Source organism: Dendrobates tinctorius, unplaced genomic scaffold (assembly GCF_039654945.1).
Source record: "Dendrobates tinctorius isolate UK_male_01 unplaced genomic scaffold, ASM3965494v1 ptg000384l, whole genome shotgun sequence".
Lineage (NCBI taxonomy): Eukaryota > Metazoa > Chordata > Amphibia > Anura > Dendrobatidae > Dendrobates > Dendrobates tinctorius.
The window spans coordinates 3,363,209-3,379,077 of NW_027362050.1; the positions used below are offsets into that span (position 1 = coordinate 3,363,209).

At 42.3% G+C, this 15,869-nt stretch overlaps 1 protein-coding gene across 3 annotated transcripts in view; it reads left to right on the forward strand.

The window, feature by feature from the left end:
- Window positions 1-15,869, forward strand: part of GAL (galanin and GMAP prepropeptide) — a 70,838-nt gene that overhangs the window by 16,895 nt on the left and 38,074 nt on the right. For all 3 annotated transcript variants that reach the window (XM_073563205.1, XM_073563207.1, XM_073563206.1), the window contains 2 exons: window positions 13,797-13,879; window positions 13,974-14,277. In XM_073563205.1, the coding sequence (XP_073419306.1) occupies window positions 14,194-14,277 (84 nt within the window). In that variant the 5' untranslated portion in view covers window positions 13,797-13,879; window positions 13,974-14,193. The remainder of the gene's footprint in view (window positions 1-13,796; window positions 13,880-13,973; window positions 14,278-15,869) is intronic.

Here is a 15,869-nt window from a genome sequence, read left to right on the forward strand (position 1 = left end):
AGGCGATCACTTGAGTTTTGTAGTGGGTAATGTCTGAAGAAGATGAGTATAACTGGATATCATAAACAGGATTCTCCGGTGGGCCCAGGAGGCACTGACACCTGCTGGCATACTGGCCAGCAGCTGCCTAGGGCCCCTGAGTCAAGGGGGCCCTCCCTGTGCCAGTGGAAAAGCAACGAGTGACAGGAAGCCACGCCTGTCCCCCATGGGCGTTGAGAGGAGTGAATACCATACCATTTCACTTTAATAGCGGGCAGCGTTAGACACAAGCTGCAGCTAGCACTGCCCGCATGTAAAGCCCCACCACCACTCTCTATCACTCACACACACAAAGCACCGCACCACATGCACGTATGCACACAGACACACAGCACCCTCACCTCTCACAGCACATCCCGACGTACTGCTTCTTGCCCGGCGCTTCCCTATCTGAGACAGCACGACTGTTTCAGACAAGAGGCTGCCGGGATATTCTGTGAGAGGTGAGGGGTGCTGTGTGTCTGTCTGCATGCATATATGTGGTGCGGTGCTTTGTGTGTGAGAGAGTGGTGCGGTGCTGTGTGTGTATTGGAGATTGGCAGTGATAGGGTGGTGGGGAAGGATGATGGGATTGGTGGGCAAAGAGGCAATGAAGGAGGGGTGAAATGGGAAATGATGGGGTTGTGGGGAAAAAGGCAATGATGGTTGTGGTGGAAAGGACAATGATGGTGGTGGGGGGAGGCAATGATGAAGGTGTTGAAATGGGGATGGTGGGGGAGAAAGCAATAACGGTGGTGTAAAGGACAATGATAGGGGTGGTGGGGGAGAATAACAGTGGTGGTGGAGGAGAAGGCAATGATGGTGGCAATGAGGACAATGATGGGGTGGAGGGGAGAACAATGATGGAGCTGCATTATACTCTGTGGGGGGACTGCATTATTCTCTCAGGGGACTACATTATATTCTGGGGGGGCTACATCATATTATAGGATGGGGGCTACAGTATAATCTATGGGGGGATACATTATATTCTGTGGTGTGGCTGCATTCTCTCAGGGAACTACATCATACTATATGAGGGGAGCAGCATTATGCCATATGAGGGGGCTACATTATACTCTATGGGGGGCTGCATTATATTCTGTGGTACTGCATTATACTATATGAGAGGTGCTGCATTATACCCTATGAGGGTGCTACATTATATTCTATGGTGGGGACTGCATTATACCTTATGAGGGGGTTGCATTATATTTTGTGGGGTGCTGCACTATATTCAATGAGGTGGACTGCATTATATTCTATGTTGGGGGCTACATTATATTCTATGAGGGGACTACATTAATTCTATGACGGGCTACATTATATTCTATGAGGTGGCTACTCCAACCCCTGCTACATAATTAAGACGTGTACAACCTTATATTATATCCTGATATTAGCGTGTTTTACCACACAATTGGTGGTCTTGTATTTATTTCTATGTAGCTACATAATGGGCCCCAAGAATGATTTTCTCTGGTGGGCCCAAGGTGTTCCAGTCCGACGCTGATCATAAACATGGAAATTGTACTGAAAACCAATTTTGCTGATGGAGTTGTCCAAAAGGGGCTGGTTAGATACAAAAGGGGGAGAACCATCTTAGAAAAAGGGGACCTAAGACTGAATCTTGAGAAACCCATAGATTAAGAGTAAACACTGAATCTACAAAAATATTTAATGAACAAACCATCAGAAAGCCAAGAAGAAAAATAAAAGTGGAAATCATCAAGTAGACGTTGGTGGTCTACTTGATGTTTTCCAAAGACAGATCAGGAGATCAAAGACAATCAGGAGATCATTTGAGACTTTAGTTAACTGACTGTGTGAAATGTAGGGGCTGAAGCTAGACTGTAAGGGGTTCAGAAGAGACTTGGTACACAGATACAGTGGGGAAAAAAAGTATTTAGTCAGTCAGCAATAGTGCAAGTTCCACCACTTAAAAAGATGAGAGGCGTCTGTAATTTACATCATAGGTAGACCTCAACTATGGGAGACAAACTGAGACAAAAAAATCCAGAAAATCACATTGTCTGTTTTTTTTTTTCATTTTATTTGCATATTATGGTGGAAAATAAGTATTTGGTCAGAAACAAAATTTCATCTCAATACTTTGTGATATATCCTTTGTTGGCAATGACAGAGGTCAAACGTTTTCTGTAAGTCTTCACAAGGTTGCCACACACTGTTGTTGGTATGTTGGCCCATTCCTCCATGCAGATCTCCTCTAGAGCAGTGATGTTTTTGGCTTTTCGCTTGGCAACACGGACTTTCAACTCCCTCCAAAGGTTTTCTATAGGGTTGAGATCTGGAGACTGGCTAGGCCACTCCAGGACCTTGAAATGCTTCTTACGAAGCCACTCCTTCGTTGCCCTGGCGGTGTGCTTTGGATCATTGTCATGTTGAAAGACCCAGCCACGTTTCATCTTCAATGCCCTTGCTGATGGAAGGAGGTTTGCACTCAAAATCTCACGATACATGGCCCCATTCATTTTTTCATGTACCCGGATCAGTCGTCCTGGCCCCTTTGCAGAGAAACAGCCCCAAAGCATGATGTTTCCACCACCATGCTTTACAGTAGGTATGGTGTTTGATGGATGCAACTCAGTATTCTTTTTCCTCCAAACACGACAAGTTGTGTTTCTACCAAACAGTTCCAGTTTGGTTTCATCAGACCATAGGACATTCTCCCAAAACTCCTCTGGATCATCCAAATGCTCTCTAGCAAACTTCAGACGGGCCCGGACATGTACAGGCTTAAGCAGTGGGACACATCTGGCACTGCAGGATCTGAGTCCATGGTGGCGTAGTGTGTTACTTATGGTAGGCCTTGTTACATTGGTCCCAGCTCTCTGCAGTTCATTCACTAGGTCCCCCCGCGTGGTTCTGGGATTTTTGCTCACCGTTCTTGTGATCATTCTGACCCCACGGGGTGGAATTTTGTGTGGAGCACCAGATCGAGGGAGATTATCAGTGGTCTTGTATGTCTTCCATTTTCTAATTATTGCTCCCACAGTTGATTTCTTTACTCCAAGCTGGTTGGCTATTGCAGATTCAGTCTTCCCAGCCTGGTGCAGGGCTACAATTTTGTTTCTGGTGTCCTTTGACAGCTCTTTGGTCTTCACCATAGTGGAGTTTGGAGTCAAACTGTTTGAGGGTGTGCACAGGTGTCTTTTTATACTGATAACAAGTTTAAACAGGTGCCATTACTACAGGTAATGAGTGGAGGAAAGAGGAGACTCTTAAAGAAGAAGTTACAGGTCTGTGAGAGCCAGAAATCTTGATTGCTTGTTTCTGACCAAATACTTATTTTCCACCATAATATGCAAATAAAATGAAAAAAAAACAGACAATGTGATTTTCTGGATTTTTTTGTCTCAGTTTGTCTCCCATAGTTGAGGTCTACCTATGATGTAAATTACAGACGCCTCTCATCTTTTTAAGTGGTGGAACTTGCACTATTGTTGACTGACTAAATACTTTTTTTCCCCACTGTACGTAGCTGATAAAGTAGACCATACTAGGTGCAGTTGTTGGCTGCAAACAATGGTCAATTCTAATGTATTCCTGTAGTTGGGTTATGACATCTTCATTAAAAGAGTATCCAAATGTACTAGAAAAAAGAGAGTGGTTAATTTAGTTAAGTGACTAGTGACATGTAACATGTGAAGATATAGGGTCCCTATGCAAGTAGTAGGGTGATGCTACTGGGTGATAACCTTTTTCTAGATGTTGTAATTTTGACCTTTAAATAGGTGGCCTATCCTTCTTCGATGAATTACATGGAGAGCAGTTCGGATTACTACTATCCATTTTACAAGAGCCATGTGGAGTTGTCCCACTTGCAAGACCAAGTCAATAGTCTGTCCTTGTTGTGCATGGAGGAGTCTGGGTGATTTTGAACAACTGTTCTTTACCTTCTTTGATGACCATGTGGTGTAATAAGGAATATGGGAAAGGATTGAAAAGCTAGTCAACCACTTTAAACACCAAACAACAATGTACAAGATAACACTTCCTAAATACTACAGATTATTTTTAGTATTTGAAGATTACAATTAAACATTTAGTCATTGACACTAGAGAAAGGTTCACTCTCAGTTTTACCGTTCCTATGCTCTTCCTTCGACATGTAGCTAAGGCTAGGTTCACATAGCGTTAATGCAGTCCATTCAACGGCTGCGTTAATGCTACTGCCTTTAACCCCTTCACTACCAATGGTGGTTTGCACGTTCATGACCGGGCCAATTTTTACAATTCTGACCACTGTCCATTTATGTGGTAATAACTCTGAAACGCTTCCATGGATCCTGGTGATTCTGACATTGTTTTCTCGTGACATATTGTACTTCATGTTAGTGGTAAAATTTCATTCAAATAACATGCGTTTATTTGTGAAAAAAACGGAAATTTAGCGAAAATTTTTAAAATTTTGCAATTTTCCAACTTTGAATTTTTATGCCCTTAAATCACAGAGATATGGCACACAAAAAACTTAATAAATAACATTTCCCACATGTTTACTTTACATCAGCACAATTTTGGAACCAAAGTTTTTTCTTGTTAGGAAGTTATAAGGGTTAAAAGTTGACCAGCGATTTCTCATTTTTGCAACACCATTTTATTTTTACGGACCACATCACATTTGAAGCCTCTCTGAGGGGTTTATATGATAGAAAATACCAAAAAGTGACACCATTTTAAAAACTGCACCCCATAAGGTGCTCAAAATCACATTCAAGAAGTTTATTAACCCTTCAGGTGCGTCACAGGAATTTTTTTGAATTTTTAAAAAAAAATGAACAATCAACTTTTTTTCACAAAAAAAAAATACTTCAGGTTCAATTTTTTTATTTTATCAAGGGTAACAGGAGAAATTGGACTGGAAAAGTTATTGTGCAATTTGTCCTGAGTACGCAGATACCTGATATGTGGGGGGGAACCACTGTTTCGGCGCATGGCAGAGCTCAGAATGGAAGGAGCGTCGTTTGACCTTTTCAATGCAAAATTGGCTGGAATTCAGATCGGACGCCATGTCACGTTTGGAGAGCCCCTGATGTACCTAAACAGTGGAAACCCCCCACAAGTGACCCCATTTTGGAAACTAGACCCCCCAGGGAACTTATCTAGATATGTGATGAGAACTTTGAACCCACAAGGGCTTCACAGAAGTTTATAACGTACAGCGGTACAATTAAAAAATCATATTTTTTCCACAAAAATGATCTCTTCACCCCCAATTTTTATTTTCCCAAGGGTAACAGGACCCTAAAAGTTATTGTGCAATTTGTCCTGAGTACGCTGATAACCCATATGTGGGTGTAAACGACTATTTGGGCGCATGGCAGAGCTCAGAAGGGAAGCATCGCCATTTGACTTTTTTGGCTGGAAATGAGATCGGACACCATGTCGCAATTGGAAAACCCCTGATGTACCAAAACAGTGGAAACCCCCCACAAATGACACCATTTTGGAAACTAGACCCCCCAATGAACTTATCTAGATGTGTGGTGAGCACTTTGAACTCCCCAGTGCTTCACAGAAGTTTATAACGCCCGGGCGTGAAAATTAAAAAAATCGTATTTTTTCCACAAACATGATCTTTTCGTCACCAATTTTTTTTATTTTCCCAAGGGTACCAGAAGAAATTGGACCCCAAAAGTTGTTGTCCAATTTGTCCTGAGTACGCTGATACCCCATATGTGGGAGAAAACTACTGTATGGGCACACGTCGGGGCTCGGAAGGGAAGTAGTGACGTTTTGGAATGCAGACTTTGATGGAATGGTCTGCGGGTGTCATGTTGCCTTTGGAGAGCCCCTGACAGGCCCGGATTGGCAATATAACCAACCGGGCATTTTCCCGCTGGGCCGCTGTCATGTGGGCCGCGGGTGGCAGCGCCCGATCATCTGGCCGCTTGCCAGTGGCTGCGGCCACTGTGGCTCCTGCCGCCGGCCCTCTGTGGGCACGGCGGTGATAGTTTCCAAGTTCCTCCCGCACTGCAGGGAGATAAGCCACCACGCCTCCCCCCACGCACCCCATCCTCGCCGTAGCATGAGACGCCCCCGCCCCCGCAGCCACTCACAGTGTCGCTTGCCTTCTCTGTTCGCAGGACCTGTGATGAGGTCACAGGAGGGGAGGAGTCAGGGGGGTCACATGATCAGGAGCCTTTGTCCAGACCCCTGATCATGTGACCCCTGACTCCGCCCCTCCTGTGACCTCATCACAGGTCCTGTGCGCACAGCCTTGCCTCTTGGTGTCTGCAAGACTCTGCTGTGCTGTTGTCATGGTGCTGAATGAGATAAGTATGTGTGGGGTCAGGAAGGGTTTACAGGGTAGATGTAGCAGGGCTGTATGTGTATGGGGTGTACTGAGCGGAGCCGTGTGTGTACGAGGTGTACGGAGCGGAGCCGTGTGTGTGCGAGGTGTACGGAGCGGAGCCGTGTGTGTACGAGGTGTACAGAGCGGAGCCGCGTGTACGAGGTGTACAGAGCGGAGCCGCGTATACGAGGTGTACAGAGCGGAGCCGCGTGTACGAGGTGTACAGAGCGGAGCCGTGTGTGTACGAGGTGTACAGAGCGGAGCCGCGTGTACGAGGTGTACAGAGCGGAGCCGCGTGTACGAGGTGTACGGAGCTGAGCCGTGTGCGTATGAGGTGTACGGAACAGAGCCGCGTGTACAAGGTGTACGGAACAGAGCCGCGTGTGTACGAAGTGTATGGAGAGGAGCCGTGTGTGTATGAGGTGTACGGAACAGAGCCGCGTGTGTACTTGGTGTACGGAGCGGAGCCGCGTGTGTTTGGGGTATACGGAGTGGAGCCATATGTGTACGGAGCGGAGCCAAGTGTGTACGAAGCATACAAAGCGAGCTTTTCCCACGGACACAAGAGTACACGGCGGAGCCCCGAGGAGCATTTTAAAACACACACGTGATGTTCCACCTGAAGTGATGTGCTTGAAGCTGACCGGAAATGAGATAATTTCTTGAGGAGATTGTGACGGAACCAGGAATACTTCAGATCCATCACCGTGTCCTCCTCCGACAGCGCAGACAGCAGGATCGCCTTGAAATCGGGGATGCCGGCCAAGTGAGTGGATCATGATATGTCCTGCACCAGGAGGCTCAGGTGGGCACTACAATGGGAGCTGGGCTGCTATAGTATCTTTATAGAATCTTTCTTTATTTCTTTCTCTCTTTCTCTGTTCTTTCTCATTCTCTGTTCTGTCTTTCCCTCATTTTCTTTCTCTCTCTCTCTGTTCTTTCTTTCTCTCTCTAATCTTTTTTTTCTTTCTCTCTCTGTTCTTTCTTTCCCCTCTTTCTTTCTTTTTCTTTCCTCTCTTTCTTTCTGTTCTTTCTTTCTTTTCTTTACTTTACTTTTTTCTCTCTCTATTCTTTCTCTGTCTCTCTCTGTTCTTTCTTTCCCCTCTTTCTTTCTCTATTCTTTCTCTGTCTCTCTCTGTTCTTTCTTTCCCCTCTTTCTTTCTCTCTCTGTTCTCTCACTGTCTCTCTCTGTTCTTTCTTTCATTTTTCCCCTCTTTCTTTCTTCTCTCTCTCTCTGTTTTCTCTCTTCCTTAGTGCCAGTCAGTGTGCCCATAATGCCAGCCACTGTGCCCTCAGTACAAGTCAGTGTGATCAGCAGTGCTAAATGGGTGCGATTAGGCGTGGACATGGGTGTGACTAGTTGCGGAATGGGTGTGGCCGGGCGTGGCCTAAAATTTGCAGCGGCGTAGCCCTCTTTCCCTTCCTCAAAAGTTGGGAGGTATGATAGGGGCAGCTATGACCAGGGGGTCTGGTTGCCCAATGGATAGCAGTTCTGCCAGGAATTCTGTCACCGTGTGTACAAAAGGGGACAGAGCTTTGGGAGGAGTACTGTACCTAAAAGCAATAAATATGACTGAGCTGAAATACTGGGCACAGCTGTGACTACATGTTATATAGTCGTGTTAATCTCCTCTCACTGCTTGTAACCTACAACTGTACAAAAATATTATATAGTCACCATGTGACTAATGGCCCTGTGTAACTTCAAATGCCAGGGCTGAATTTTAGTCCCAGTCCGGCCCTGGCCCCTGATGTACCTAAAAAGTGGAAACCCCCCACAAATGACCCAATTTTAGAAACTAGACCCACTAAGGAACTTATCTAGATGTGTGGTGAGCACTTTGAACCCCAAAGGGCTTCACAGAAGTTTATAAAGACCGGGTGTGAAAATAAAAAAAATCATATTTTTTCAACAAACATGATCTTTTAGTCCCCATTTTTTTTATTTTCCCAAGGGTAACAGGAGAAATTGGACCCCAAAAGTTGTTAATATAAAAAGAGAGAAGCCAGCGCTGCCGGTGGTCAGAACGCATAACATGAAGTGCAATGCACATATTAACATCTAACTGTATTCAATATGAGACATTTGGCAAAATATTGATCAATAAATTGAGCCACCCCGCCGCGCCAAGGCAATCTCATGTGGGGGGTCCTACTCTACATTTTTATTATTCACTGTGCCATTACGGCCTCCTAAATATTTTAAAAGCAAGACCATATCTATTGCAAATGTACCTGAAACATGTCTGAATCGCTCCCGTGCAGCCAGATGAAACAAGTGCAGATAAAGGCCAACCAGGTCTGAACAGAGACATCTCAGGTTAAACCTCCACACACTGCCCGACCAGCAAACACAGATGAAGGGCGATGCAGGCTCAGACACAGGTGCACAAATTAAATAAAGCCTGGGGCAGGGCGGGGCTGCTGTGTGTGTGCACAGCAGCCTAGATCCATCACAATGAACACAGCAAAAATGGCGAACATAACCCAGCACGCACGGCAACAGTGGTGGTCAACCACAAACCAATATGCAAAAAAAAAAGAAAGAAGCCAGCGCTGCTTGTGGTTTTATTTGTGCACCTGTGTCTGAGCCTGCATCGCCCTTCATCTGTGTTTGCTGGTTGGGCAGTGATATGCATTTGATATGGTCTTGCTTTTAAAATATCTAGGAGGCCATAATGGCACAGTGAATAATAAAAATGTAGAGTAGGACCCCCGACATGAGATTGCCTTGGCGCGGCAGGGTGGCTCAATTTATTGATCAATATTTTGCCAAATGTCTCATTTTGAATACAGTTAGATGTCAATATGTGTATATGCACCTCATGTTATGCGTTCTAACCACAAGCAGCGCTGGCTTCTCTCTTTTTTTGTCCCAAAAGTTGTTGTCCAATTTGTCTTGAGTACGCTGATACCCCATATGTGGGAGAAAACTACTGTATGGGCACACGTCGGGGCTCAGAAGGGAAGTAGTGATGTTTTGGAATGCAGACTTTGATGGAATGGTCTGCGTGTGTTATGTGCGTTTGGAGAGCCCCTGATGTACCTAAACTATTGAAACTCCCCACAAGTGACCCCATTTTGGAAACTAGACCCCCCACAGAACTTATCTAGATGTGTGGTGAGCACTTTGAACCCCCAAGTGCTTCACAGAAGTTTATAACGCCCGGGCGTGAAAATAAAAAAAATCATTTTTTTCCACAAAAATGATATTTTTGCCCCCAATTTTTTATTTTCCTAAGGGTAACAGGAGAAATTGGACCCTAAAAGTTGTTTTGCAATTTGTCCTGAGCAGGCTGATACCCTATATGTGGGAGTAAAACACTGTTTGGGCGCATGGCAGAGCTTGGAAGGGAAGGAGCAACATTTTACTTTTTCAACGCAGAATTGGCTGGAATTGAGATCAGACGCCATGTTGCATTTGGAGAGCACCTGATGTGCCCAAACAGTGGAAACCCCCAATTATAACTCCAACCCTAACCCCAACACACCCCTAACCCTAATCTCAGCCCTAACTCTAGCCCTAACCCTAACCCTAGCCCTAATGGGAAAATGGAAATAAATACATTTTCTTTTAATTTTATTATTTTTCCCTAACTAAGGGGGTGATAAGGGGGGGGTTTGATTTACTATTTATGGCGGTTTTTATTTTTGGCAGCTGTCACACGCTAAAAGACGCTTTTTATTGTAAAAATAGTTTTTACATCACCACATATTGAGAGCTATCATTTTTCTATATTTTGACACACTGAGTCAATTGAGGTCTTATTTTTTGCGGGACGAGTTGACGTTTTTATTGGTACCATTGTCGGGCACGTGACATCTTTTGACCGCTTTTTATTCCAATTTTTGTGACGCAGAATGAACAAAAACCAGCGTTTCATGAATTTCTTTTGGGGGGTGCGCTTACACCGTTCCACGTGTGGTAAAATTGATAAGGCGGTTTTATTCTTCGGGTCAGTATGGCTACAGTGATGCCTCATTTAGGTCGTTTTTTTATGTTTTGGCGGTTTTATGCAATGAAAACAATTTTATATAAAAAATAATTATTTTTGTATCGCTTTATTCTGCGAGCTATAACTTTTTTATTTTTTTGCTGATGACACTGTATGGCGGCTCGTTTTTTGCGGGACAAGCTGACATTTTCAGCGGTACCATGGATATTTATATGCATCTTTTTGATCGCGCGTTATTTCACTTTTTGTTCGGTGGCATGATAATAAATCATTATTTTTTTATTTTTATTTTTTAAGGGGTTCTCTAAAGGGGTTAACTAATGGGACAGTTTTATAGGGCGGGCTGTTACGGACGTGGCGATACCAAATATGTGTACTTTTATTGTTTTTTTTATTATTTCCAAAAAATGAATTTATTAGGGAATATTTTTTTTTTTTTACATTTATTTAGCGATTTTTTTTTTTTTTTTTTTTTTTTTTTTTTTTTTTTTAAATAATTTTTACACTTTTTTTAACTTTATTACATTGTCCCAGGGGGGACATGACTGTCCTGTGACAGATCGCTGATCTGTCACATCACAGATCACTGTGACAGATCAGTGATCTGTCACAGGCATAGACGCAGACTTCCTCATGCCTGCGCTTTGCAGGCACTGAGGAAGTCAGCTCCCTGCAGGCCCCCGAAGGTCCCTGTTGCCATCTTGGATCCGGGGACCTGCAGGGAGGGAGCCCCCCGCAGCAGCGCTGCACATTGTGCTGCTGTGGGGGGCTCAGGGAAGCACGGAGGGAGCCCCTCCCTGCCGATGCTTCCCTTTAACCCCGGTACACCGCGATCGTGTTTGATCGCGGTGTGCAAGGGGTCAACATGTCGGAGGTGGTCCGTGACCGCCCCTGACACATTGTGCCGGGTGTCAGCTGTGATAATCAGCTGAAACCCGGCCGCGATCAGCGGCGCTCACCACGTGGGCGCCGCTGATCGCTATGACGTAATATTCCGTCCATGGGAATTAGGGCCCAGGTCACATGGACGGAATATTACGTCCAATGTAGGAAAGGTGTTAATTATCCCGTTATGCGATCCCGCTAGCGCAGATGCTTCATCTGCGCTAGCAGTGACGGACCCTCGGACGCTGCAGATTGCGTCTGAGGGTCCATCACAGAATGACGGCACATTGCTTACGCATGCTGATTATGGCATGCGTTAGCGATGCGTTCGTCTATAGCAGTGTATGGCAGCGTTAACGCATCCGTTACATAGCGTTAATGCCGCTGTGTAACGGATGCGTTAAGCGCAGCGCATTAACACTATGAGAAACCAGCCTTACAGTGCCCACTAATCAATTAACAACTATTTATGGCTCATATTTAGGCCAGCAAAATGCTTAAAAAACCCTGAAAAAATATGCCTCTTGTATACTTAGTGTGCTTGGCACGCAACTTAGATCCAGATATATCATGAAAATTCTTTTATTCACAATCCTTTTATAGGACAATCCATATTTAATTACATGTTTTTGAATTGTCCTGTGATTCCATAAATTAAACTGTTTGGAGACTTTACATCAAACAAAAAGTTGTCTCTTGGAAAATGCTTAAAAGCCTTGTGTAAGGATGTTGGTCACTTTATTATTTAGACATTTTTACTAAAGAGTAAAAAAAATATTTCAGAGGAAAAACACTAAAAAAAAAAACAATACCTGACTACACAGTTTCATGAGCATTATGTTTTGGCCACTCATCGATGAACTTATCAAGGAATCCATCTAAACAACCAAAGAATCAGGATTCAAACATGCCCTTGATAGAGTCCAAAACAGGCAACCTTGGACTCCTTTTGATAATAAAAGTCTACGGCTCATCAAAATCTCATTTATCGATGGCCTCGCAAGTGTGTTGCCAAAAACTAATGTGAACCTGGCCTTATTGCATGCAGATATAGGAAAAAAAGAACTTACCGGCTGGTTGTTGCTTGTTGTGCCTTGCAACGATATGTTCTGGCTCAGAGCGGTCATGGACCACGCTCCTGCTGGTGATTCTCCTTCATCACTTCAACAAAGCAGCTGCTTCTCTTCTGCTCTGTGAACGGGGCAGCTCTGTCGATGTCCTGCTTATTGACATCTGGTTCCCTAACTGTGATTGTTTGAGGTCAAATGAAGCCAGAGAATCACCGTCTGAGCCCGAACAGGTCACAGAAGTGCAGAACAGACAAGAATTAACAACTACTTGCCAGTACGTTCTTGACACTGTAGCCAAAAAACTTCAAAGTCCCGGATATTCCCTTTAACCACATTGATTGATTAACAAGCATATCGGCTCCAAATGATGGTGTAACTTGCTATATACAGCTTGTATTTAAGTAATTAATCAATTAAGGGATTACAAAGCTAGAATTGAATCTAAGCGACTCATGGTCCTGTGTTCGGACATCGGGCAGAAACGGAACCTCATGTACATGCCTATATTCAGCATTTTTTTCATAAGTGCAGGGATTTGGGGGATTTGCATCTTATAAAGGTTGAGCTGAGATGTTAACCTTCACTAATTGAATAACATTCCAGATAAATCAAACGCAACCTCAAAGGGTTGACGCCTAAAAACTATATTAGATTCAAGGACAAACTGGAAAACCTCACCTAAACTCAATCCCAAAACTTCCTGGCTTCACAAGTTTGACCTAACAGAACTGTCAAGATCCTCATGATGCTAAATGTATCGTAGTATTTTACCTAATCGTCTATCAGTCAGTATGCAGTTACCCTGATGACTCCTGGACCCCATCCACCTTCATATATAGTTTACATACTCTTTAGTTTCCTACTTAAGGAACATGTGATTTCGTATAAGTACATAATGATAATGGCTGCCACCCACATCCTGCATTTCTAGGAAATAGACTGACCACTTCTAATAAGCAAAATGCCATTTGTAGGATGACCAGAACATCAGTTAACTCCACTGGATGGAAGTAAAATGAGCATTTTTCACATAAGTATTTGATGATTAAGTTAAATAATAAATACAAAACTGATAAACTGCAAAAATCCCACGGTAACAAAAAAAATACAAGAAAATATAATTATAACAGTCGATTCCAGAACATGACGACAGTATGGCTTCATCCATCCTCTTTAGTCTTTCAGGACATAGTGTGCATTTATTATATTGTTATAATTTGGGTTATATATTCTAGTTTTGACTTTATGACATTTTCTGGAAGAATCGACGGTTGAGTCGGAGTAATATTTACTCATCTCCTCTGTAAGTCACAAATCTTTATGGTACAACGTTCTCAGCGCGCTCTAATGTGATGACGATCTTATGGAGAAGCAGTGAAGGCGCTACGTATAATGCTTTTTTTATTCATAGCTTACTCTTCTCATCATTCTTAAGAGATAGATCAGTTCTTTTTATTCCTCTAGCCGGACATAAACATATTTAAATTTCTATAACCAGAGGGAGAGTAATATAATATAATGTCCCCATTCATTATCTTGTGTGTATAGAAGGAAGTGGCCAAAGAAGAGGAGGCAAGTAGGACGAAGCTTCTTGGACTGGTACAAACTGTCCACCCATGCCATAATCACAGGTAATTGCCAGGGCTGTTATCTGTCTTTTGCCTTCATATTGCTTCAAAGTACCTTTAATTGAATTACTGTAATTTTTGCCCTCCCTTAATGCAGTGACTTGTGGAGTGGAAATGATCCAGTGACGTCGTCTGACTCCATCACATGCGCCCTCAGGGAGGGAGACCGGTCCATATGAACCTGGTGCTGACCATAAATAGCCAATCCCCACGGCAGCTACAACAAATGCCCAGGGGAGACCTGCCTATCCTACAATGCACTGACATTCCTGCTGTGAATTTTCTTGGAGAAGTCTGCAGAGCACAACTCATTCTGTATGCCAGCTGGAAGCACCTGTAGCCCTCCACTGCAAGACACCAGACATAGAAACTGCAGACGCCGAGCCGCAAGTCACATCAAGGTCTGTCTGTTCTCCTCCAATATCATTGTTACTTTTTATTTGATATTGTGTGTGCTCCAGATTATTTATTTCCCAGTTTAGTGATTCCTTCTTTTAGCTTTTTCTTTTTTTGTTCTCTTTTCTTTCTACTATTCTTCTTTTTTTCCTTTTTTCTTCTTTCTCATTCTTTTTTTATTACTTCTTTTTTTTTATTTTCTTCCTTCTTACTTTTGCTTTCTCCTTCTTTGCTCTCCTGTTCTTTCTCTCATTCTTTCTTTCTTTTTATATCCAAGATGAGTAATACAGTTATAGATTAATTTAATAGAACAATATTTGTATTTTTTTTATTCTTTTTTGCTTTTTTGTCTGTCTTTCTTCCTTTGCTTTCTTATGTTTTTCTTTATCTCTCTTCCTTTCATTCTTTCTCTCATTCTTTCTCTCATTCTTTCACTTTTTCTTTATCTTTTCTTTCTTTCTTTGTCTATGTATAATCCAAAAGTTAGCTACAGTTATAACCTATTTTTATAGAACAATATTTGAAATATAATTTTTATTATTCTTTGCTTTTTTCCCTTCTCTTTCTTCCTTCCTTTTTTCTCTCTCTCATTCTTACTCTTCTTTTTTCTCTTTTATTTCTTTTTTTGCTCTCTCTTCTCTTTCTATGTATGTTCAGAACAATAATTGCAATTTAATTGTTATTTTTACCTCTTTGTTTTTTCCCTGTGTTTTTCTTTCTTTATTTCTCTCGTCCGTTCTCTATTTCTTTCTATGTTTATTCAAGATGTATTACACAGTTATAGCTTACTTTTATGGAACAATATTTGTAATTTATTTGTTAGTCTTTTTTGCCTGTTATCTTTCTTTCTTTCTTTCTTTCTTTCTTTCTCTCTCATCTTTTTTCCCATTATATCTTTCTCTCTTCTTTCTCTCTTTCCTTTTCTCTCATTCTTTCTATGTTTTCAAGATGTTTAATACAGTTATAACTCACTTTTCTAAAACAATATTTTAATTGTTCATTTTCTTCAGAAAATGACATTCCCTTTGCTATACCCACTAAAAACTACAATTATATTAAATATTACTATTTTTACAAGATTTTCACATTGCTGATTTATTTTATATGAAATATTGGAAAACATGCCTTGTCCTGTGATCCTTGAAGATACTAGATGTTCGACAGCAGTGACATTTTAGGTCAAGCACATTCAACAAGGGTGCAAGAGTTTGACGTGAACTAAAGATTTCTGACCAACCCCTTGACTTAATTTTAACATATAAACTTGAGCGTCTTATATAAAAAAATAGATACTGTCAAATGTAATTTTAGAAAGTAGTGTACATGAGCCAGGGGTAATAAGGAGGCTGGGGGAACGTGTGCCTTAGGTTCTGGGAACCAAGATGGAGACTTGTAAAGTTGTAAGGGCACCAAGTTGAATCTTTGCCCAAGTTAAGACAAGTCTAGGTACATTTCTGTTTACATCTCTATTTAATTTTTCTTTTGCTTTCTTGTTAAAGGGTAATATAATAAATCCAATCACTATTTGAACCAACATTTGCAGTGAGATTTTTACTTTTTTGAGTATTGTGTCCTTTTCCTTTGTTACTTAGACTTT